This window comes from Chiloscyllium plagiosum, chromosome 7 (genome assembly GCF_004010195.1).
Source record: "Chiloscyllium plagiosum isolate BGI_BamShark_2017 chromosome 7, ASM401019v2, whole genome shotgun sequence".
Taxonomy (NCBI): Eukaryota; Metazoa; Chordata; class Chondrichthyes; order Orectolobiformes; family Hemiscylliidae; genus Chiloscyllium; species Chiloscyllium plagiosum.
Genome location: NC_057716.1, coordinates 18,530,275 through 18,554,519, shown reverse-complemented (window position 1 = coordinate 18,554,519; position 24,245 = coordinate 18,530,275). Strand labels below are relative to the sequence as shown.

Sequence of the window (24,245 nt, the reverse complement as noted above, 5' to 3'; positions counted from 1 at the left end):
AAGGCACCTCTCTTGCACTTTCTAACAAATTGAATTTCAAAACACAAAAAACAAAAAAGTCTCAGTGGTACCAGCCTGCTGCCTTAACATTGGCAAAAAATCAGATTTGAATAGAACAGTCCTTTGATTACATGTTGGAACACAGAACATTAAAAATACATAATCTGTGTCAGGCATTCACATGATTTAAAATTCATATGTATCTTCACCAATACTGCTGCTTATCAAACATATTTAAATCTACAGGATAATGATCAGGAAATTTAATCCAGAGAAATGTTAAGTGAAGCATTAGAGGAGGATAAAACTGCAGAGAACTGTATATTAATTAGTAAAAATATAAAAGCATTGGTCTCACAGAAACATGGTTTCAGACATTGAGAGAGGAAATAGATAACACTGTAAAAATCCTAATTTTCCAGGCTGGAGTGAAAATTTTTGATGTATTCACAGAGCACTTACCTCTAAATTGAAATATTTTTGTTAGGCATTATTGTTTTTATGAAGGTTCAAGCTTTTTTATTTTATATAACTAAGGGCGTAGAGCACAGAAATGATCGGATGTTAAGCCCATTACAATTAAGTGGCTCTGTCACAGTCAGAATAATCTTGGTTAGAGACAAAAAAACTGCAGATGCTGGAATCCAAAGTAGACAGGCAAGTGTTAGATTTTGGACACATTATTAATATCCTTGGTTTAGTCCTGCGGTATGGGATAAGATACAGATAAAGCACCCTCTAAGCTCCCCATCAAGCTGATTCAGGAAGACAGAGACTGATGGCATGGTCTCACACAATAGATAAACATTAATGCAGTGAAGTGTGAGGTGACACATTTTGCAAATAGGAATGTGGTAACATAAATCAATAGCATAATTTTTAAAAGGGAGTTGGAAGGGTTTAGCAGCAGTTACTGGGTGGACCCAGTTACAGAACTTTAAATGCAAGACACCGGGTCCCCAACAGCCATTGTCAGTTAGCAAGGACAATGAATATGGCTGATATGACTTCAGTCATTACAGAACCGATAGGTGGCTGTTATGTCTGCTCCATTTCTTTGCAAGAACAATTTGGCTAGTCCCATAGCCCTGTGAATTCTTCGTAGCCCTGCAAATTCTTCTCCCATTGGTACTAAATTGAATCCAAGCAAGCATGCCAGATGGGTTCAGGTTAGTGAAAAGTGGAACGCAGAGCTGAAGGGGCCTAATTTTAATAAAGAATTGCACCAACCACAGTACAGCAGTTCCTCTGTACTGCATTGAAATGTCAGCCTAGTGGCTCTGACATCCATCATTATGAAGTGCTTCGAGGGGTTATTAATGGCACACATTGACTCCAGCCTCCCAGATGGCCTTGATCTGCTACAATTCACCTATCGTCACAGTAGGTTAGCAACAGATGCCAGCTCCCTGGCCCTATACCTGTCTCTGGAACATCTGGATAACAAGGTTATCCACATAAGATTCCTAACAAAACAGACCTCCAAGCTCGGAGACCTAGGACTCTGCTCCCCACCCTCTGCAAGTGACTTCCTGACCTGCAGACTGCAATCAGTAAAGATTGACAACAACACCTCCTCCACAATAATCCTCAACATTAATTCCCCCTCAAGGCCGTGTAATCAGCCCTTACTATGCTTCTCTCATACTTATGGCTGTGTGGCCAAATTCAGCGTTAACTCTTTTGACAAATTTGCTGATAACATCACCATAGTGGGTCAGATCTCACATAATGCACAGAGTACAGTAAAGAGATACTCAGCTTGGTGGCATGGTGTAAAGACAACAATTTCTCTCTCAATGTCAGCAAAACAAAGGAGCTGGTCATTGACTTCAGGAAGCAGGGTGGAGGACACACCATGTCTATATCAACGGTGCTGAGGTGGAGGTGGCCAACAGCTTCAAGTTCCTAGGAGTAAACATCACTAACGAACAATCCTAGTCCATCCACATTGACGCTACAGTCAAGAAAGCACACCAACACCTCTACTTCCTCAGAAGGCTAAGGAAATTCGACATGTCCATAATGACTTTTACCAATTTTTATTGATGCACCATTGAAAACATCCTGTCTGGATGCTCTGCCCAGGACTGCCAGAAACTAGGGATTTGTTGATGCAGTCCAGTCTTCCTTCTGTTGACTCCATCTACATCTCTTGCTGCTCATGAAAGCAGCCAACATAATCAAACAACACCTCTACTTCCTCAGAAGGCTAAGGAAATTCGACATGTCCATAATGACTTTTACCAATTTTTATTGATGCACCATTGAAAACATCCTGTCTGGATGCTCTGCCGAGGACTGCCAGAAACTAGGGATTTGTTGACGCAGTCCAGTCTTCCTTCTGTTGACTCCATCTACATCTCTTGCTGCTCAGGAAAGCAGCCAACATAATCAAAGACCCCTCCCACCCCATTTAACATTCCACCCTCTTTCCTCAGGCAGGAGATCCAAAAGTTTGAATACATGTACCAACAGATCTTCATGTACAAACACCATCTTCCCTGCTGTTATCAGGCTTATGGACAGGTCTTTCACTTTTGCAGTTGATCTTTCTCTGCGTCTTCTGTAACACTATACTCTGCATTCTGTTCTATTACTTATGTAAGCTGTGATTTGTCTGGTTCGCATGCAAACAATACTTTTCACTGCATCTCAGTTTATGTGACAAGAACAAATCAAATCAAATGATTAAATTTCATATCAAAAGTCCCTCATTTTACTCTCCCTGGCATGTGTTAGGGAGATTTGTGTTTTTCTTCCTTTCCAAGAATTTAAGTCCATGAAAATTACAGTATACGTGTTGTTCCTTCAATCCTACATCCACAATCTGCCCTGTACCAAAACCAATGGTGGAACCTCAGGCAGACTGATCTTATCCTGGAGGTATTTGACAGTTAGATTCCTATAGTTGGAAGCAGCCCATTGAGTTCACTCTGACCCTCTGAAGAGCATCCCATCCAGACCCACCCTTTAACCTTGCATTTCCCATGGCCAATCCACCTAACCTGCACATTTTTGGACTGTGGGAGGAAACCAGAGCATTTGGAGGAAACCCACACAGACATGGGGAGAATGTGCAGCCTCCACTGACAGTCGCCAAAGTTCACTGGTGCTCTGAGGCAGCATTGCTAACCACTGAGCCACCGTACCACCCATGTTCTACACATGGAGATATTTATTAAAATTTAATGAGTAAGAAATTAGCAAGTGGATAGAAATAAAGTGTATTTTACTAATTTGAGGAAATCCTGTCTAATGGGGTAGCCGTAATGAGTGGCATTCTCTCTGATACTTACACCATCATTAATATAGGATTCAGAAATAGTGCAAACTAGTCAAATTAAGAGGGCTATTTTTAAAATCACAATGAATCAGACAAAATGAGAGTGGGTAATCAAATTAGATGCAAAGAAATTGTAAAATTCTGTACAAATGCGGAAAAAAGGTGACACTTAGAAAACAAGTTAAAAGAGAACAAGTAGTCTTTGTAGATGTCGACAAATCTATTCAATGCTGAGCGTCAAACAACAAACGAACCAAAATGTTAAGCTATATTACCAATCAGAAAATATCCTGATCAAAGTGCACAATGCTGAGATCAAACCACAACTTGAGTACTAAATCCACTTCTGGATAACCATGAAACACTGTCAAAGCTTGGAGTCAGTATAGAGAAGGGGCACAAAGTAGAATCTGACTGCAGAGGCAACTCAGCTATATTGAAAAAGACTGGAGTAACCATGAATCTCTATACTAGAGAAAAGGTGGTGTGGAAGTGGTCTAACAATAATCTCAAGGCAGCTCAGGAATGAAAAAGGTAAATCTGGAAAGAAAAATCTTTAAATAGAGTGTGCAGCACAATTGAGGTCAATATTTAAAACAATAAAGGAAACTTACTTCTAACATCAGTTTGTTTTTTGCATGAAGACTGGTCAACTCAAGGGTCCAGTAAAGATAAATTACTACAGATGTTGGAAGTCTGAAACAAACACCAGAGATTACCAGAGAAACTCAGTAGCAGGTCTGGTTTTATCTGTGCAGAGAGAAACAGAGATAATGTTTCAAATCCAGAATCATTCTTTAGAAGTGGTTTGCTCTTCAGAAGAAGAGTGCTACTGGTCTCGGTTTCGCTCTATACAAATGTTGCTAGACCTGCTGAGTTTCTCCAGGATTCATTCTGTTTGTTTCAGGAGTCAGACATCCAGACAGCCCAGTGGAGGCAAAAACCTGAACGGATTTCTAAATTAATTTAATGGGGTATCATTGGAAGCGGAGGACACCCAACCCCATATACTTTCTTGGATCAGACTGTACATTTGAATGAAGGAAAAGCCCTTCAGTGATTACGTACGACATTACATCTAGAACTCAGATCAGAGCACAGAAGCACAAGGAAGAATGCATACTTTAAGCTCTGAGGGTTATGATTGGGGTGCAATATAATCAGGTAATTGTGAGCGAAGTAATATACAAGGATCGCAACAAATAAAAATCCCTAAACATGCCAGGGATCGGATATTCAAATCAAGCAAGAATGATTCAATATTGCTAAAAAGGACATGTTGCTGAAGTTGTTTCGTCTTGTGTTCATGAAGACAAATACAATAATGTCAAATTTAAAACAATCAAAACAATATATACTGCCAGACAAAATGATGCTGAGTAATTGGCAAAGAAGACTCTTGCTGAAGCACTGTAAAGGAGAAACTAAGGGGGACAAATAGGCTTTCCAAGCTCCTGGGTCATTCTAAAAAGCAACTGGCTTGAACAAAGAATGTTCAGGAAAGGTTTAGTGAGAACACAACACATCTGAAACCCCAGCTTAAACGACTTTCAGTAATTACTACCCATTATACAAATAACAATCCATTGTTGAACAGAGAAAAACAAGAGTGTTAGGGCAAGTCTGCAAAGATTAGTGAATGATTTAAGTGGTGTCAGAGGCTATTTACACAAATCGTTCATCTATCATTGCAGAGAAAATGGCAAAGCTACTCTTGCTTCAGCTGGTCTGTGATTCCTTGTGGCCTGTGACCTCTACCTGACTGAACACCATGTTGTGCCTGTAGTTGGGCAGTACCTTGGGATAGAAGATCTGGCAGAGAGAGCCGACGACAAAAGCCCTCCGAGTCTTCCTCCCGTATATCCCCCAGGCTGAAGCTCTTTTTGTCGGGCATGGTCTCTTCCATTTTCACCAGTTCCTTCCTGGTCTCCTTGTGCTGGATTCCACCACTGGCTGGGCTGCCAACAGTACCCTGAGATGGGTAATAGTAGTTCACTACTTTTCTGAGTGAAAGGGCCTCATAGGTGGCAGCTACTCTCTCGCCAACAACCGAGGCGCAGGAGACAACCAGGTTATTGAGCGTTGAAGGTGCTGCAGAGGAAGGACTGCTGGGTGGGGTGTCCTCAGATGTGGATAAAGGCGGCAGGTTGGGAGGGTGCATGCTTTTTGTGGAGGGGTCCGACTGGGAGATGTCAGACAGTTTTCTGAGGTATGCCTTTACTGCCTCCTCATCGGGGTACTGTGAACTCCTGGGTTTTGTGTGGTTTAGTACTCCATCGGGCTCCTGCTGCAAGCTGGAAGGTTCACCTGCTTCAGAGCTATCAGGACATTTTTCTGGCTCTGCTTTGTCAGTATCACTTGGGAAGTGCTCAGGATGCACTGGCTGGGGCAGTTCAGAGCTGTCCGTGTCTGCTCCATGATTGTAAGGGAGTTGCTCAGATGGGGAGCAGTGGTGATTAGGAGTTTGGGCAGAGTTCTTGCGTTCTGAGTTGGACAGTGCCATGCCCAGTGGACAGTAGTGACTATCTGAGATGATCACGTGATCTTCCTTGTCCATCATGGTCAGCAGCAGCTGGTGGCAGTGGTGGCATTTTTCCGAGTTCTGCTTCTTCTCATGGGGCGAAGGCCTTTGAACCAGTGCCAGGCTGTGGTGGGCACCACAAGCAATTTGCATCACTGCTCGGCCAGCCAGGTGCTCCAGCTTCTGAGGCTTTGCCACGGGTAAAGTGGCTGTGACGAGTCCGAGTTGGCAGCCGCTGCCCCAGGCCCAGATCTCCCGCCGTGATGACAGAGCCAAGGTGTGCTGTTCTCCACAGGCCAGCTGCACTGTCTTGACCAGCTCTGGGGGGCTGGTTTCAGAGTCTGATATCGTGACCAGGGTGGGTGTCGGGATCTGGCTTTGACCCTGGACTGCACACTGGCAGGATGAGTTCTCTCCCCACATGTATACGGCTCCATCCTCGGTTACTGCCCCGCTGTGATAGCTACCAGCTGCCACACTAACCACGTGCAAACCAGCCAAGGCCTGCTCCAGCATTGGGCCTGTTGACTGACTAGCCTCACAATCCAGTCCCCGTGGAAGGCGTCCAAAGCTGTAGATATTGCCATCTGACAAAAAGAAAAGAATTTCAGGCATTAGTTCACCAGGAGAGTTTGCATTCTGAAAATTAGGCCCAAAGTGCTGTAGTGCTGTAAGAGGTTAAAGAGATGGAAACAAGGGAGCCAGAGGAGGGGCTGAGAATGAAACCTGGTTTAAGATTTCTATTTTGAATAAGTATAAGTTTATGAGAGGGCATTTAGATAATAAAGTGTGGAGGTGACCAAGCTATGTCGGAGGATTTTGGAAGCAGATCGGTTGGAGTGGGATAGTGTATATGGAGCAGGAATCTTGATGCAGATTTGAATAGATCCCCATGATTGGAGTCAGTTTGTTTTGGACCAAGCCATGAATCAGGATGAAGGACAGCATTGGTCGTGAGGACATTGTTAATGGCAGAGGACAAAACTAATCCTGAATGTGAAACAAAGCAATTTTGCCTCCTCCAAGACTGTACGTCAGGCAAGCCAAGCAGTGAAAAGGTTGGCAAATGGCAAAAAGAAAAGCAGAAATGGGTCAAACTCAGAAAATGCTGACAAAAGTCAGTAGATCTGGCAGCAGAGATGAAGAGAGAAACTGACATTTCAAGTCCGGTACGATATTTACAACTCCTAGTTCTACTTGAAAGCAAAATATTGCTGATGATGGAAATCCGAAAGAGAATGCTGGAGAAACTCAGCAGGTCTGGCAGCATCTGTGGAGAGAGAAACTGACATTTCAAGTCCAGTATGATTTCTGAAGAAGATTTGCATCACACTCAGTGTTAACACTGTTTCTCTCTCCACAGATGTTGCCAGACCTGCTGAGTTTGTCCAGCCTTCTCTGTTTCAGATTTCCAGCATCTGAGATATTTTCCTTTCAAGCAGAACTAGGAGTTGTAAACATTGTGGGCATGCAGCATCTGTGGGCATAAGGGGAAGGATGGAGTAATGTTCCTTGGGGAATGGCAGTGGTAGTAAGATAAGTAGAAAAGGTTGAGACGCTCTGACAAGAATTGAAAGTGCAACCAGATTTGAGTCCCAATGAGCTAGACACCAGGGGCAGGAATTAGAGAGGCAAATATTGTGGATAACTCTCTCTAGAGAAGACAGCAATAGGAACTTCAGCTCCTCACCTGTTCCACTATTCAATAAGAACACTCTGATCTGTATCTAAACTCCACTTACTCCCCTTCCATCATTCTATCTAAACCTGAGAGAAAGTAATGTAAAAGTAATGTCACTGGACCAGTAGTCCACTATCCCAGGGAAATCTCTTCCAATCACAGGACAACTGATGGAATTCAAATTCATTTTAATTAATCTAAACTATAAATTTAGTTTGTATTTTTTAAATTCATGGGACATGGGAACTGTTGGCTAGCCAGCATTTGTTAGCCTGTCCCTAAAGGCTCTGGAGCAATTGGTGCTGAGCTGCCTTCTTGAAGTGCTGCAGTCCACAGTGCTGTTAAGGGAGTTCCATGATTTTTTACCAGCACCAGTCAAGGAACAGTGATTATATTCCCAAGTCAGTACAGTGCATGACTTGGAGGGAAACTTTGTGGGCGATGGTGTTCCCATGCAGTTGCTGCCCTTGCCTTTCTTATGATTATGATCATGGTTTTGAAATGTGCTGTCAGAGGAGCTTTGGTGGGTTAGCGTACTGTGTATCTTGTATGTGTATACACTCCCGACCCCATAATCACTGGTGGATGGAAGGCTAATCAAGTGGTTGTTTTGACCTGGATAGCGTGAAGTGTTTTGTGGCACTGGAGCTGCACCCACACAGGCAAGAGTAGTGTTTTCAATCAAACTGTCAATTTATGCCTTGTTATTGATGGACAGAACTTGGGAACATAATCTTACAATCAGAACCAGGCTATTCAGGAGTGAAATCAGGAATCACTGCAGCAGCTTACTTGGAGTCCCCTGACACTGTGGTTCCCAGCAATTACTCTTCCAACTGGATTATGTCCAGCGTTTGCCCAAGAACTGTCCCCACCTGATGACCCCTCTCTTGCCTCAAACAAATCCGTCTGATGTAAATGGCTAGGTCGCCACATTCAAAGGGCTTTCCTGTTGTCAGGCTTCACTTTGCTCAAGTCCCTCACCTTCTGTCAAGAGTACGCCATGTTCTGCTCCCAGAGAAGCCTGTAACACCACCTTGCCACCAAGACCAGGCAGCTGCTTGGGGATCCCAGAGAGACCACATGCCATCCAGACCTGCACAATGCCTCTCTCTTGAGGGCTCTCCTGCGGGCTGTCCTCCTCTTGCGGGCTGTAAAGCAGAAACAACAGGTAAAGACCATCACAATAAAATTGGAACCACTTCACTTGTTGTTTTGTTTTGGTCAATTCTTTTAGAATTTTCTTTACTCTTAAGGTGTGTGGTCATTGCTGGTTTCCTTTCTTATTCCTGCAGCTTATTTTTTTTCTACCTTACAAACCATGATCATGTTGGCTGCTATATAAGATCTGAAAATGTGTTGCTGGAAAAGCGCAGCAGCTCAGGCAGCATCCAAGGAGCAGGAGAATCGACGTTTCGGGCATGAGCCCTTCTTCAGAAATTTCCCCTCCCCCCACCTTGTCTCAGTCAAATCCCTCGAACTCAGCACCGCCTTCCTAACCTGCAATCTTCTTCCTGACCTCTCCGTCCCCACCCCCACTCCGGCCTATCACCCCCACCATGACCTCCTTCCACCTATCGCATTTCCAACGCCCCTCCCACAAGTCCCTCCTCCCTACCTTTTATCTTAGCCTGCTGGACACACTTTCCTCATTCCTGAAGAAGTGCTCATGCCCGAAACGTCGATTCTCCTGCTCCTTGGATGCTGCCTGACCTGCTGCGCTTTTCCAGCAACACATTTTCAGTTCTGATCTCCAGCATCTGCAGTCCTCACTTTCTCCTCCTGCTATATAAGATCTTCATCCATCTGCCACCTCTGGGGATAATCAAGATACTCTGACAACTCTTCAAAGCAGTTTGGGTTGAAAACTGGATAGAGAAGTGTCAAGCTTGGTCAGGTTCACACCAGCACACTGAATGCTGTCTCCACTTTTACTGGTCAATGATAATCCTTGTTATTCCCAGCCCAGTACTTTGGAACCTTTTCCCTGGCCTTCCTGCTTCAGTTCAGACCCAGGACTTGGAAAGAATTCCATTCATCATTACTGAATTGTGTGAATTACGCAGAATGAACGACACCAGCAGTAGTTGGTTTATAGTTGGATCAGTGCTGCTGGGTTTCAGAGAAACCTGTGTCCTGATAGCCAACACCTAAAATGCTCAATATAATTCTGGGAACAAGCATGGCCAAGGTTGGAAAAAGCTAAGAGCTTGTGATTACTGTGGAGAGGGCATGTATCTAGTGATTGGTTATTCTAGAGAGTGTGGAGAGCCTGAGATTGTACTGTGGAGTGGGTGAAGAATGAAAAGAGTTATACCATCAATTTTGGTATCATCCACAAACTCACTAAGCATTCCTCCCAAATTCCTCATCAAAATTGTTTATCTAAATGACAAATTGTGAAGATTTGGTGAGTTGCTGCTCTGTATTATGGAGATGGCACACATCGCTGTCATTGTGTGCCAGTGATGGAGGGACTGAATGATTTAAGGTAGGAAAAGGGGTGCCAATCAAGTGGCTGCTTTGTCTGAATGATTGATTGAAAATTCCAATTCTGGAATTTTTAAAGATTTTGCTCAGAATACTACAAGTTACAGACCTAAGTAAGCGGACAGTAATAACCTATTTAATTCAGCTAAGGTCATGTTAAAATGTACGAGAGACCTGATAGGCGAATGACATACTTCTATTCCTATAACTGTCGCATCAATTGGCTATTGTGGGAGAGATTATTGAAGGATTTGCCACCTGTGAACTGAATCTTAATAAAACTTTAGTGACGAGAAGGTGGAGAAGAGACTTGATGGAGGTGTTTAAAAACCTTGTGGGATTTGAACTGAATAAATCAAGTTAAACTATTCCCATTATCTGATTAGTCAAGAACCAAAAATTACCAGCTGAAGGTGATTGGCTAAGATACCAAAGTAACCCTTAGAGAAAACATTTTATGCAGTGAATGGTTCGACTTTAGAATGCTCTCCCTGAGAATTTGGCGAGGCGGTTACATTTGTGGCATCCATATGGGAATCAAATAAGCACCTGATGAGAGAAAATTTGCAGAGCTTTGTGATAAGGCACGGCACAGACTGCACGATTTCAGTTGGATGAATGGCCTCCATTTGTGCTTGTTACCACTTTGTTCTATGTTGAAGAGGAACAAAAATCCAGAACTGGGAGACAAAATCAGTTATAAAGGATGATAGAGACATGGAGAAAGTGAGGACTGCAGATGCTGGAGATCAGAGCTGAAAATGTGTTGCTGGAAAAGCGCAGCAGGTCAGGCAGCATCCAAGGAGCAGGAGAATCGACGTTTCGGGCATGAGCCCGAAACATCGATTCTCCTGCTCCTTTGATGATAGGGACATGGACAGTTTAGCTTATACAGTGTGGTATGTGTGTCTTTCAAATGGTGTGTGGATGGGGCATGGCATTTTAGACGGTATTTGAGGATTTTTGGGTAACTTAGAGAATTTCTAATTGGATGAACTGTGATCTTTCCTGTTGCTCGTCTCTGCCATGTTCTCAGACCCAGAACCAATGAACCCATTCAGATGCAAGTGTTACCTTGTGTCCTGGCCAGCCATTAGTAACTCCTTCCCTCAACACAGTCTGTACAGTTTAGTTCTCCATAAAGTTCCATGCGAATGAACCTAGAGAGAAGAAAGCATTAATGTGAATGGAGCATCAAGTCACGAGACCCACCTCCAGTTCTCTCAACCCTATTCCCACCAAATTGTTTACCTCTCAATTTCATTTCCTGGCTCCCAACTGATAAGTCTGTTTCTTCATGTACTCTTCTCTCTCAAACTAGCTAATGTGGCACCATCTCTTCCAAGACGTATCTTCAAAGATCCAACACTTCCTACTGCCATCTCAAAAATCTTTTCCTCGCTCAAGTTATTGAATGTGTTGTCACTTCTCAAATCTATGTGTATCTTTTTCCCACTGCCAAGTTTTAATCTCCATAATTAGATTTCTGCCTTGTCTCAGACTTGGCAGCAGACTTTTTTGAAATGACAGATGATGTCCTCTTGTGGTCATAGCTCAACAACAGCTTCCATTAATACTTTGCCATCAGCACAACAAAATATATCAAGAGTGTATTGGGTGAAATATTATAAAACGAAATAAGACACTGGAGCATGTGAGGAGATACTACTGCAGAAGGCCAAAACTATAAACCAAGAAGTAGGTTTCAAGCAGCACCTTGAAAGAAGGATAGAGATGTAGAGTCATTTTGTGAGTAAAATTACAGAGCTTTGGCCATTGGTGACTGAAGACATGGCCACTGTATGCACATGAGCCAGAATTAGACAAATGTAGGTATCTCTGGGGCTGCAGGGCTGGAGGAGAATGGGGATGGACACCAGGCAAGGGCAGACCCACTCAATGAATGATTGAGGAAAATATTGGAGAAGTATGTCACAGCCACCCATTTCAGGGATTGCTTGCAGTTTCAGAATGAAGAGGAAAGCCAGTTACTAAGATTGCCTCTTGCAACCTCAATAATCTCATCCAATTCTGCCCTTCTCTTAGCTCTTCTGCTGCTGAAACCCTCAAACACTATGCATTTGTGATCTCTCGATTATAATAGAGCAATCCTGGGAGCATCCTATTATCCACCCTCTGGAGAGGTCTACCAAAGCTTTGCTGTAAGTTTCCAAACCCACAGGAAGTTACGTTCATCCCTCAGCTCTATGTCCAAATAATGTAGTTAGGACTGAGAACTGACATATTTTTAAAATCTCACTATCTGTGGAACCTCTTTCATTTCAACAATACTCATAGAATCTCTACAGTGTGGAAGCAGACCATTCAGTACATTCAGCCCTCACTGAACCTCTGACGAGCATCCCACCCAGAACCAATTCCCCACCCTATCCCTGTTACTCTGCATTGACCACCTAGCCTGCATATCGCTGGACACTATGGGCAATTTAGCATGGCCAAATGACCTAACTTGCATATCTGTGGACTGTGGGAGGAAACCTGAGCAACGTTTGAGAAGATTTGTAGCTCATGTTGAGGTTTTGGATGTAGGTTTGCTCGCTGAACTGGAAAGTTCATTTCCAGACATTTCGTCAATCTTCAGTGGGCCTCAGGCGAAGCGATCTGGAAAGTTCATTTCCAGACATTTCGTCAATCTTCAGTGGGCCTCAGGCGAAGCCATGCTGATAATTCCTGCTTTCTATTTGCATGTTTGGGTTTATTTGGATTGGTGATGTCATTTCCTGTGGTGATGTCATTTCCTGTGGTGATGTCACTTCCTGGTCCTTTTCTCAGGGATGATAGATGGGATCTAACTTGATGTGTTTGTTGATAGAGTTCCGGTTGGATTGCCAAGCTTCTAGGAATTCTCGTGCGTGTCTTTGTTTGGCTTGTCCTAGGATGAATGTGTTGTCCTCGTCAAAGTGGTGTCCTTCCACATCCATATGTAAGGATACTAATGAGAGAGAGTCATGTCTTTTTGTGGCTAGTTGATGTTCATGTATCCTGGTGGCTAGTTTTCTGCCTGTTTGTCCAATGTAGTGCTTGTTACAGTCCTTGCACAGTGTTTCAAAAAGATATGACCCTCTCTCACTAGTATCCTTACATTCGGATGAGGAAGGACACCACTTCGACTGGGACAACACATTCATCCTAGGACAAGCCAAACAGAGGTAAGCACGAGAATTCCTAGAAACATGGCATTCCAACCGGAACTCTATCAACAAACACATTGAGTTAGACCACATCTACCACCCCCTGAGAAAAGGGACAGGAAGTGACTTCACCACAGGAAATAACATCACCATAGGAAATGACATCATCAACCCAAAGAAACACAAACATATAAATAGAAAGCAAGAATTATCAGCAGTGCTTCACCTGAGGCCCACAGACGATTTTACTTAGTAGGGTGACGAAACATCTGGAAATGAACCTTCTAGCTCAGCAAGCAAACCTACATCCAAAAGCTAAGAAAAACCCACACAGACACACGGAGAACATGCAATCTCCACATAGACAGTTACCTGAGGGTGGAACTGAATCCGGGGCACTCTTGCTGTGAGGCAGCAGTGCTAACCACTGAGTCACCCATGCTGCCCTGTCCTTGAATTTATATTCCTCCAACTGTGGTTTGTTGCATAACATTCCCTTCATATCATCACTAGCAGCAGTGTTTATAGCTATCTGGGTCTGAGGCTGTGGAATTCCCTCCCTTAACTCTCCACCTCTCAGTCCTGATTTAAGCAGGTATATAATAACTATCTTGAGTCACGTGTCCTAATTAGGGTAGTTTTTTTTGTCCGATGATACTCTTGTCAAATGTCTTGTGTTTTACTACTTTTAAAGTCCTATAATAAGTGAAAATTGTTAGCAACAACATTTTACAGCTTCAAGTCTTTCCATACACTCCTGGCCATTGTTTAATATGTCAAATTAATTTAATCATCTCTTTATTTCCTGTCCTTTCACACTACTTAGATCCTTTCCTGCAGATAATGTTTTACCAAGAACATTGCCCACTTCACTTATTCTTCACAAGTCAGATTCGATGATAGTTCCACAAGGAATACATCACAACCAAAGCTCCAAGCCTGCCCTCGCTTGCTGTCCCTAAACATGCATTAGATACAGTCCAACAGCTGGAATTTCAGCTGACTGTTCCCTCAGGCTGGCTCAGAGGTGCTGAGGCCAAACGTGAGCCTTTAATCAGCACAGACCAGACAGTGAACCTGGGGTGGATTCAATGAATGTCTCATCTTCCCTCAACACAAACCTCCAAATTCTGTCACCATCTTAAAATTGCCTCTTTATTTTACTGATATCTTATTCCTCCATGGACCCATTGACCCAATTTACATACTCTTCCTCTCTGCTTGTTCCCAGCACTGTATGCTTATGGCTGCACTGTGGTCAGTTCAAAAACCTGCGCCATCTATGAAGAGTGCCACACCCTTACTTTATAGTCTGGGATTCCTGCTGCTATCAATGACAAGACCTTGCTGGGTTTGGAAAGTATCCCAGACACTCATCCCATGTATTCTCAGTCAGTCACAAAACTGATGCGTGCTTATTTTCCCTCGTCACTATCATCAATTTCAGGAGACTGTGGTCACAAAGGACATCGCTTAATTACTCTTTGTACTTAACATATAAATTTGCTAGAGTTCTTCAACAACATCTGCACCTCCTGCCACCTCCAGCCCTGGTAACTTGTGCAGCATAAATCAGGGTCTAAGTGACAATGGGAGGTTACTGGCCTCAGCAATGTAGCAGGAAGGAAAGGTACAGTACCATCTCCTACTCCCTGATTGGGAGAGGGTTAAATTATTGAGAGAAAGTGAGGGCTGCAGATGCTGGAGATCAGAGCTGAAAATGTGTTGCTGGAAAAGCGCAGCAGGTCAAGCAGCATCCAAGGAATAGGAGAATCGACGTTTCGGGCATAAGCCCTTCTTCATTCCTGAAGAAGGGCTTATGCCCGAACCGTCGATTCTCCTGTTCCTTGGATGCTGCCTGACCTGCTGCGCTTTTCCAGCAACACATTTTCAGCAGAGGGTTAAATTAGCCTGGATTCTGCTCTTAATCACCAACTGCATGAACAGGGGCTAAATGAAAACAGGATCAGGTGTCAACTGTGCTTTCTCCATAGGTGAATGCAGCTGTTTGGATTCGAGTTTAAATATTACCTTTTTGTCCCAGCAAGAGTGACATCCTTCAGGAAAGTAGGAAGACATAAAAGAAAAATACAGAACAATCATAATGCACATGTGCACACTCAATATTGTGGTTAATGATCTAAAAATGATGGTCTAGATTCTGGCAGTTTCAGAATTTCAAAAAAGAAGTAAAACTGGAAGTCAGAGCTGGTTTAAGTGGAAACAGTCCCAACATCATCAGATTGCCAAAATCACAAAACTGATTCCTGCATGTTACTTGGGAAAGAATACTCACTCATCAGCCAGTTCAGCCCAAATATGCCTTTATTCCCGCACCAGCGTGAGTACATCATCTTAACTACCTTCTGAAATGGCCTTGCAAACAAATCAAATGTATAAAACTACTGCAACAAAGGTTAAGAATAATAAAGCTGGGCTAACAGTACAGAGGAGTACTTTCAATACGATACAACAAGAAGGCTCAAGTTGAGGAGAGTTAAGGGATGGGCTATAGATGTTGGCTTTGCCAGTAATTGCTGAAGAATGAATTTTCAAAAACAAATGTACACAAATTCTTTTCCCTCGGGGTGAGCGAAAATTTTAGAACCCAAAAACATCTGCAAGGAATACAGAACTCCAGTTTCCCACTGTTTTTTTGATCAGCCAACGTGTTCCTTGGATCATTCACATTCTATGTGCTAACGCCCGACAGGTTATTTGAATCACTTGAGCTATATAAACATAAGGGAGCTCAAAAGCTGCCTGCTACAAGCACAATGAAGAATGCTGCATTGCAGGAACGTTTCAGGCTAAGCTTCTAGTCCCAGGAGATTATTATTATCAACAAAACCGCAGCAAGACAATTAGAAGTTCAATTAGTCAAACACAAACAGAGAAGATGCAGACATAACATATTTAGATTTTCAAAAGGTCTTTTACAAGTTATTGTACAGTGCACTCAATTCCAAGGTCAGTTTATGTGGAGTCAGGGGACAGGCAGCTAATAATCATGTTAGCATGATGGTTATAAACAGAAATGAGAGTTAAAATGAACTCCTCAGATTGGCAAAAAGATAGAAAGAATGTTCCACAAAGATTCATTGCTGTTCAAAACTTTAGTTAATACCTTAAACCCAGGACTAGGTGACAACACCAAATTAGGGCGTGCCGTTAACACAAGGAAGGAATGTGTCCAAATGGAAGATGACATGAATAAACTTGTTAAATGGGTGCATAATTGTGAAATTAATGTCAACACGTTATGTAAGAGGTGGTGCATTTTGTAGGAAGGATATAGAGACTGTCTACTGCTTGAAATGCGAAGTTTGACTCAGGAGAAAAAGGAATGTAGGATGATAAATAAACAAGTTATTAAATGTACTGCTGCAGGTTAATTGGGTAAGTTAAAGAGAAGCAAACCATGCATTGGGTTTCTTCCAGCACAGCTGGATTAATACAGCAGCAAAATCACATTAAACTTGTTTAAAAATTGGTAGATCAAACTTTGGAACACTGTGAATGGTTTTGGACTCCATATTACAAACTGAAAATAGAAAATGATGCACAATGATGACCACAGAACTGGGAGCTTATTACTGTGGAAAAACTGAACAGTCTGTCCCTATTATCTCTGTAAAAGAGAAGGCGGAGGGCTAACCTGTTGAAGTCTTTCAGATAAAAGAGGTTTTAACAGAGTAGAGATGGAAAACAATTTTTCATGGGGGGGGGGCAAAACTAATTTCAGGCCATAGACCTTTGAAAATCAGTTAGAACTTCTAAAGGAAGTTGAGAGAAAAAAAAACTTGTTTACACAGAGAGTGAAGAAAATAAGGAATGTGTGACCCTAAGACCTAGGAGGAGTAGACCATTCAGAACATTGAATCTGCTCCACCATTCAGTAAGATCCCAGTTGCTCGGATAATCCTCAACTCCAATTTCCTCATCACCTGTCATTCCTTTAATTAAAAATCTTTCCATCTCAATCTTAAATATACTTAACGACCCAGCATTACCTTTGATGGTCTGCTCTGCATGTAAGTTAATCAATTGGAGAGCATGAGTCATTAATAGGTGCAAAACTACCACAAATGATTTGGTGATGGGAAAAGAAATGTTCAGTTGTGTGTAACAGCCTTTCTGGATATTAAAAAAAAGACCCAACATTGACAGGCCTTCTGTAGTAAAGAATTCCATAGAGAGACTACCAACAGAAGAAATTCCTCCTAGTTTCAGTCTTAAACTCTTATTCTGAGATTATGTCGAAATTACTTAACCTCTCTCATCAGAAAATCCCTCCATGTGTGGGATCAACCTTATGAACTCCTGTGCACTGCGTACAATGCCAGTATATTGTTCCTTTAGAAAAGGGGGACCAAAGTTGTTTCCAATTTTCCAGGTATGGTCTAACTAATATAGTTTTAGCAATACTTTCCTATTTTTATATAATATAAGCCAACATTTAATTTGTATTTCCTTTTACCTGCTGAACTTTTTTGTTAGCTTTTTGAGGTTTATGCATAAGGGCCCCAAATTGCTCTATGGGGACTGCTTTCTGCAGTCTTTCTCCATTTAAATAATCAGCAGTTCTTCTATTCTTCCTTGCAAAATCCATACCTCACATTTTTTCACATTATATTCCATATGACAAGTTTTTGACCACATACTTGGTCCACATACCTCTGCAGACTCTGTGTCATCCTCTCATTTGCTTTCCAACAGATTATTGTGTCTTCTGCAAACCTGGGTCCAGTACATTTCACTTTTTTCATTCTAGTCATTCACAATATTGTAAATAATTGTGGCTCTAGGACTGATCCTTCTGGCATTCCATTAGTCAAAGGTTACCAGTTTGAAAATGTCACCCTTGCTCCAGCTCCCTGTGAACTATTTGTTCGCCAAGCCTCTGTTCATACTAATATACTACCTCCATTGGCACTTAATTTATTAAGTGGCCTAATGTGTTACAGCTTATCAATATGTGAGATCCACTGCTTTCTCTTTCTCCATGCTGCTTGAAAATGCCTCAAAGAATTCTAATGGATTTGTCAGGCATGATCATATCATGCATTTCTAAATGCTCTGCTATTACATAATTTATAATAGAGACTTTAACATTTTCCCAATAACAGATGTTAAGCGAACAAGCCTATAGATACAGGTTAAGGAGTAGTTAAGCTATTGTATAATACTGGAGCATAGTATTTGTGGTGATAGGTCTGTATGAGAACATATCAACGTATGAGAAGGACAAAGTGAGGACTGCAAATGCTGGAGATCAGATACGAAAAGTATGGCGCTTGAAAAGCACAGCCGGTCAGGCAGCATCCAATGGAGAGTCGATGTTTCAGGGATAAGCTGTTCAGAGCTTATGCCCGAAACGTCGACTCTCCTGCTCCCTGGATGCTGCCTGACTGGCTGTGCTTTTCGAGCACCACACTTTTTGACACTGACAACGTATGAGACAGGTACAGTATTGGTGGAATCTTATCAATGTATAACAGTAGGATACAATGCTGGACAGGATAGGTCTGTCACTGTATAGCACTGGGGTACAGCACAGGTCAGGACATGTGTCTTTTTATAACACTGGAACACGGCAATGGTGGAGGCAGATCAGTCAATGTATACCACTGGGGTACAGTTCCATTGAGGATAGGTTTGTCACAGTATAATCTGGGGTACTGCAATGGTCATGGCAATTTTCTAGCTGGACATTCTAACTGGACATCACTGCAATCATGAAGCCAAGTCACTTTTGGAATATTGTGTGCAATTCTAGTCTCTCTGCTTTAGGAAGGATGTTGTGAAACTTGAAAGGACCCAGAAAAGATTTACAAGGATGTTGCCAGGATTGGGGGTTTTAAGCTACAGGGAGAGGCTGAATAAGCTGGGGCTGTTTTCTCTGGAGCATCGGAGGCTGAGGTGTGACCTTATAGAGGTGTATAAAATCATGAGGGGCATGGATAGGGTAAATAGACAAGGTCTTTTCCCCAGGGTAGGGGAGTCCAAACCTGGAGGGTATAGGTTTAAATTGAGGGGGGAAAATTTTAAAAGAGACCTAAGAGGCAACTTTTCACATAGAGGGTGGTGCATGTATGGAATGAGCTGCCCAAGGAAGTGGTGGAGGCTGAAACAATTACAACATTTAAAAGGCATCTGGAAGGGTATATGATTAGGAAGTGTTTAGATGGATATGGGCCAAATGCTGGCAAATGGGACTATACTAATTTAGGATATCTGCTCAGCATGGACAAGTTGGGTTTGTTTCCATGTTATACAGTTCCATGACTCTAAGTCTATCACTGTATAGCATTGGGATATTGTATTAGCAGGTACAAGTCAGTCCCATGCAACATGAAACAGCACTGGTAAGTATAGATCTATCACTGTATAAGATGGGAACAGTACTTGTGGGACTGGTCTGTTCATGTGCAACACTGGGTGGGGTCAGGGCTTTCACTACGTATATCATGTTGCTACAGCAATGGTGAGCTGAAAAATGTGTTGCTGGAAAAGCGCAGCAGGTCAGGCAGCCTCCAAGGGCTTATGCCCGAAACGTCGATTCTCCTGCTCCTTGGCTGCTGCCTGACCTGCTGTGCTTTTCCAGCAACACATTTTTCAGCTCTGATCTCCAGCATCTGCAGTCCTCACTTTCTCCACAGCAATGGTGAGCCAGGTCTGCCACTGGATAACACTGGAGTACATTACAGGTGGGAACAGGACTGTCACTGTATAACACTGGGGTGCAGTATTGGTGAGTGCAGGTCTGTGTATAACACTGGTGTAGAGTATTCATGGGAATAGTCTGTCACTGGATTAAACTAGGGTAGAGTATGGGTGGATATAAGTTTGTCACTGTATAACACTGGTGTACAATATTGATGGAGACAGGCCTGGCATTGTAGAATACTAGGTTACAGTACTGCTGGGAACAGATGTATAACTGGATAACACTGGGATACAAATCTGGTGGAGACAGGTCTGTCACTGTATAACACTGAGGTAAGTACTGTTGGAGATAGGACTGTTATTAAGCAAAAGTGAGGACTGCAGATGCTGGAGATTAGAGTTGAAAATGTGGTACACAGCAGGTCAGGCAGCATCCGAGGAGGAGGAGAGTCGACGTTTCAGGCAAAAGCGCTTCATCAGGAATGAGGACTGTTACTGTAGAATACTGGCACACAGTACTGCTCTGTCATTGTATAGCACTGGGCTGAGGATCTAAAATCTGGATTTAGGCTGATGTCAGGAGCAACCATTTAATGCTTGCTTTTACTAATTACAAAATGGTTTCGAAATGCAAGTAACATAAAGTAACATAATAAAATGGCATCAGGCTGCAAATTAACACTATGTTTAAAATGGCCTCTCACCGTGCTAAAAGCTGCATTCCTGCCTTGCTGAGCTAACTGAATCAAAGATAAAGCAGAACACAGGACCCTTCACAGTATGGAATTAACTAAGCTAGATAGAACATTACTAACCACCTTAGCTAACCTTGAAATGCAGGTGGGAAGAGATAATGGGTGGTAAACAACTTTGTTTGTTAGGAAATATCATTGGGTTAACCTGCTATCCATTATGTCATTTTATTACACTTTATTGGATTTACTCTGCAATTAAGGCTATACTATTTCTTAAGAAACATATAAAAATTGCCTTTGTTCCAAGTGAAATTGCGCAGACTCTCCAAGGAACACAGAAGCTTTTAAGCTCTATGTTGCTGGACAAACGTGTGCCCGGCATCTTAATAAATTGTGAAATGTTGCTGATGCAGACCATACTCCTGTTGTTTATTTGACCGATTGTGGAACCAAGAGACCCCTCCCGGGGGTTGAGATCTTCAGGGCTACAGCATAGGTGGGGGGAAGTTGGTTACTGTATAACATTGTCGAGAAGTGTGGTGCTGGAAAAGCACAGCAGGTCTGGCAGTAACCTGACCTCACTTTCTCCTAGTTACTATATAACATTCGGGTACAATACTGGAGGAGACACATCTGTTGCTGTATAACATTGGGGTACAGTACAGGAGGAGGCATGTCTGTCACTGTATAACATTCGGGTACAGTACAGGAAGAGACAGGTATGTCAATGACTAACACTGAGATACAGTGATGGAGGAGACAATTCTGTCACTGTATAACATTGGGGTACAGTAATGGAGGAGACAGTGTGTCACTGTATGACACTGGGGTACAGTACTGGAGAGGACAAGTCTATCACTGTATAACATTGGAGGACAGTAATGGAGGGGGCAGGTCTTGTCAATGCATAACATTGGGCTACAGTAGTGGAAGAGAACAGTCCGTCACTGTATAACATTGGGGTACGGTACTAGAGAAGACAGGCCAGTCACTGTATAACATTGGGGTACAGTGATGAAAGAGATAGGTCTGTTACTGTATAACATGGGAGTGCAATAATGGAAGAGACAGGTTTAACACTGTGATACAGTACTGGAGGAGATAGATCTGTCAATGCATAACATTAGGGTACAGAAATGGAGAAGACAGATCTGTCACTGTATACCTTTGGGGTACAGATATGGAGGAGCCAGAACTGCCACTGTATAACACTGGTGTACAGTAATGGAGGTGACAGGTCTGTCACTATATAACATTGGGGTATAGTAATGGAGGTGACAGGTCTGTCACTATATAACACTGGGGTACAGTAATGGAGGAGTCAGCTCTGTCATGGTATAACATTGGAGTGCAGTAAGGAGAATAGTCTGTCACTATATAACATTGGGCTACAGTACTGGAGGAGACAGGTCTGTCATTATATAACACTGAGGGACACTAATGAAGGAGAGAGGCCTGTCACTTTGTAACTCTGGGGTACAGTAATGGAGGATACAGATCTGTCACTGTAAAACATTGGGGTACAGTAATAGCGGATACAGGTCTGTTACTGTATGACAATGGGGTACAGTAATGGAGGAGACAGGTCTGTCACTGTATAACATTGGAGTACTGTACTGGAAGAGACAGGTCTGTACAACACTGAGGGACAGTAATGGAGAAGACAGGTCTGTCATTGTATAGTATTGGGGCACAGTAATGGAGAAGACAAGTCTGTCATTGCTTAACATTGGGGTACAGTACTGGAAGAAACAGATCTGTCACTGTATAAAATTGGGGTACAGTAATGGAAGGTACAGATCTGTCACTATACGACAATGGGGTACAGTAATGGAGGAAACAGGTCTGTCACTGTATATAACATTGGGGTACAGTACTGGAAGAAACAGATCTGTCAATGTATAACATTGTGATACAGTAATGGAGGAGACAGGTCTGCCACGGTATAACACTGGAAGAGACAAGTCTATCACTGCATAACACTGGGATGCAGTAATGGAGACAGGTCTGACACTGTATAACACTGGGTTACAGTAATGCAGTAGACAGGTCTGTCAATGTATAACATTGGGGTACAGTAATGGATGACACAGGTCTGTCACTGTATAACACTGGGGTAGAGTTAACAAGTTTTGAGAAGATTTGTAGCTCAGCTTGAGGTTCTGGATGTAGGTTTCCTCACTGAGCTGGAAGGTTCATATGTTGGGTTTGTGATGTCATTTCCTGTAGTGATGTCATTTCCTGGTAGATAGGGTCTAACTCGATGTGTTTGTTGATAGAGTTCCTGTTGGAATGCCATGCTTCTAGGAATTTTCATGCATCTCTGTTTGGTTTGTCCTAGGGTGGATGTGTTGTCCCAGTCAAAGTGGTGTCCTTCCTTATCTGTATGTAAGGATACTAGTGAGAGAGGATCGTGTCATTTTGTGGCTAGTTGATGTTCATGTATCCTGGTGGCTAGTTTTTTCCTCTCTGCCTGTTTGTCCAATGTAGTGTTTTGTAATGGAGGAGACAGGTCTGTCACTGTATATCCTTGGGATACAGTAATGCAAGAGACAGGTTTGTCATTGTAATACATTGGGGTACAGTAATGGAGGATGCAGATCTGTCACAGGAGTATATTGGGTTACAGTATTGGAGGAGACAGATCTGCCACTGTATAACGTTGAGGTACAGTAACAGCTCTGTCACTAAAGTACACTGGGGTACAATAATGGAAGAGACAGATCTGTCACTGTTTAATATTGAGGTACAGTAAAGGAGACAGATCTGTCACTGTCAAACACTGGGAGAGAGCACTGAAAGAGACAAGTCTGTCAATGTATAACATTGGGGTACTGTAATGGAGGAGACGGGACTGTCATTGTATAACTGGATTACAAAAATGCAGTAGACAGGTCTATCAATGTTTAACATTGGGGTACAGTACTGGAGGAGACAGATCTGTCACTGTATAATATTGGGGTACAGTAATGGAGGAGACAGTTCTGTTACTGTATAATATTGGGGTACGGTAATGGAGGAGACAGGTCTGTCACTGTTTCATAGTGGAGGAGACAGGTCTATCATTGTATGATATTGGGGTACAGTATTGGAGGAGACAGGTCTGTCACTGTATGATATTGGTGTACAGTAATGGAGGAGACAGGTCTGTCTGTATGATATTGGGGTACAGTAATGGAGGAGACAGGTCTGTCACTGTTTGGTATTGGGGTACTATACTGGAGGGGTCAGATCTCTTTCAGTTATAGTCGGTAACTCACACCCTGTTAACCCGGTTCTCTCGTGGTCCCCGCCCCCGGCCATCCGCCGGGCTGCAGTCTCACCTGGTTCTCCCCCATGCTCGGGACATGTATTTTCCCGCTCCAGGAACCGCCGAACACGGAGATCAAGCCTTGTCCCCCCTCGCTGGGATCCCGGCGCGGCCTGCACCGTAGCCGAGGCAGACCAGAATACACCGAACAAACCAGCACTCGCGTTTCGAAATATGGAGTGTCACAGTGAAGAAGCGAGAGTATGAGATTACTGGAAGGTGTACTTTCAGTTCTAATGTAGAGTCACTGGAATCGAAACGTTTTCTTTCCACAGACACTACCAGACCTGCTCATTTTTTCCCCAGGAATTTTAGTTTCTGTTTCTGAAGTTCAGAATCCGCAGTTCTTTGTTTCAATTTACTGTTTTGTGTTCCTGGATTGCATCGTGTTCGACCTTTGCATTTTGTTCTGGGATTACATGGTGTTATTGGGGTTACGTT

General features: G+C 42.8%; 1 protein-coding gene across 6 annotated transcripts in view; it reads right to left on the bottom strand.

The window, feature by feature from the left end:
- The window catches only part of als2b (alsin Rho guanine nucleotide exchange factor ALS2 b), a 123,708-nt gene extending 99,771 nt beyond the window's left edge, over window positions 1-23,937 (bottom strand). For 2 of the 6 annotated variants that reach the window (XM_043693131.1, XM_043693133.1), the window contains exons 1-4: window positions 23,818-23,935; window positions 11,053-11,138; window positions 8,473-8,639; window positions 5,084-6,394 (exon numbers count right to left, since the gene is read on the bottom strand). In XM_043693131.1, the coding sequence (XP_043549066.1) occupies window positions 5,084-6,394; window positions 8,473-8,639; window positions 11,053-11,072 (1,498 nt within the window). In that variant the 5' untranslated portion in view covers window positions 11,073-11,138; window positions 23,818-23,935. Of the gene's footprint in view, window positions 1-5,083; window positions 6,395-8,472; window positions 8,640-11,052; window positions 11,139-15,161; window positions 15,188-17,807; window positions 17,827-23,817 lie in introns of those variants that run through there. The other 4 variants (XM_043693128.1, XM_043693127.1, XM_043693130.1 and 1 more) reach the window with 4 other exon arrangements.
- Window positions 23,938-24,245: the final 308 nt, after the last annotated feature.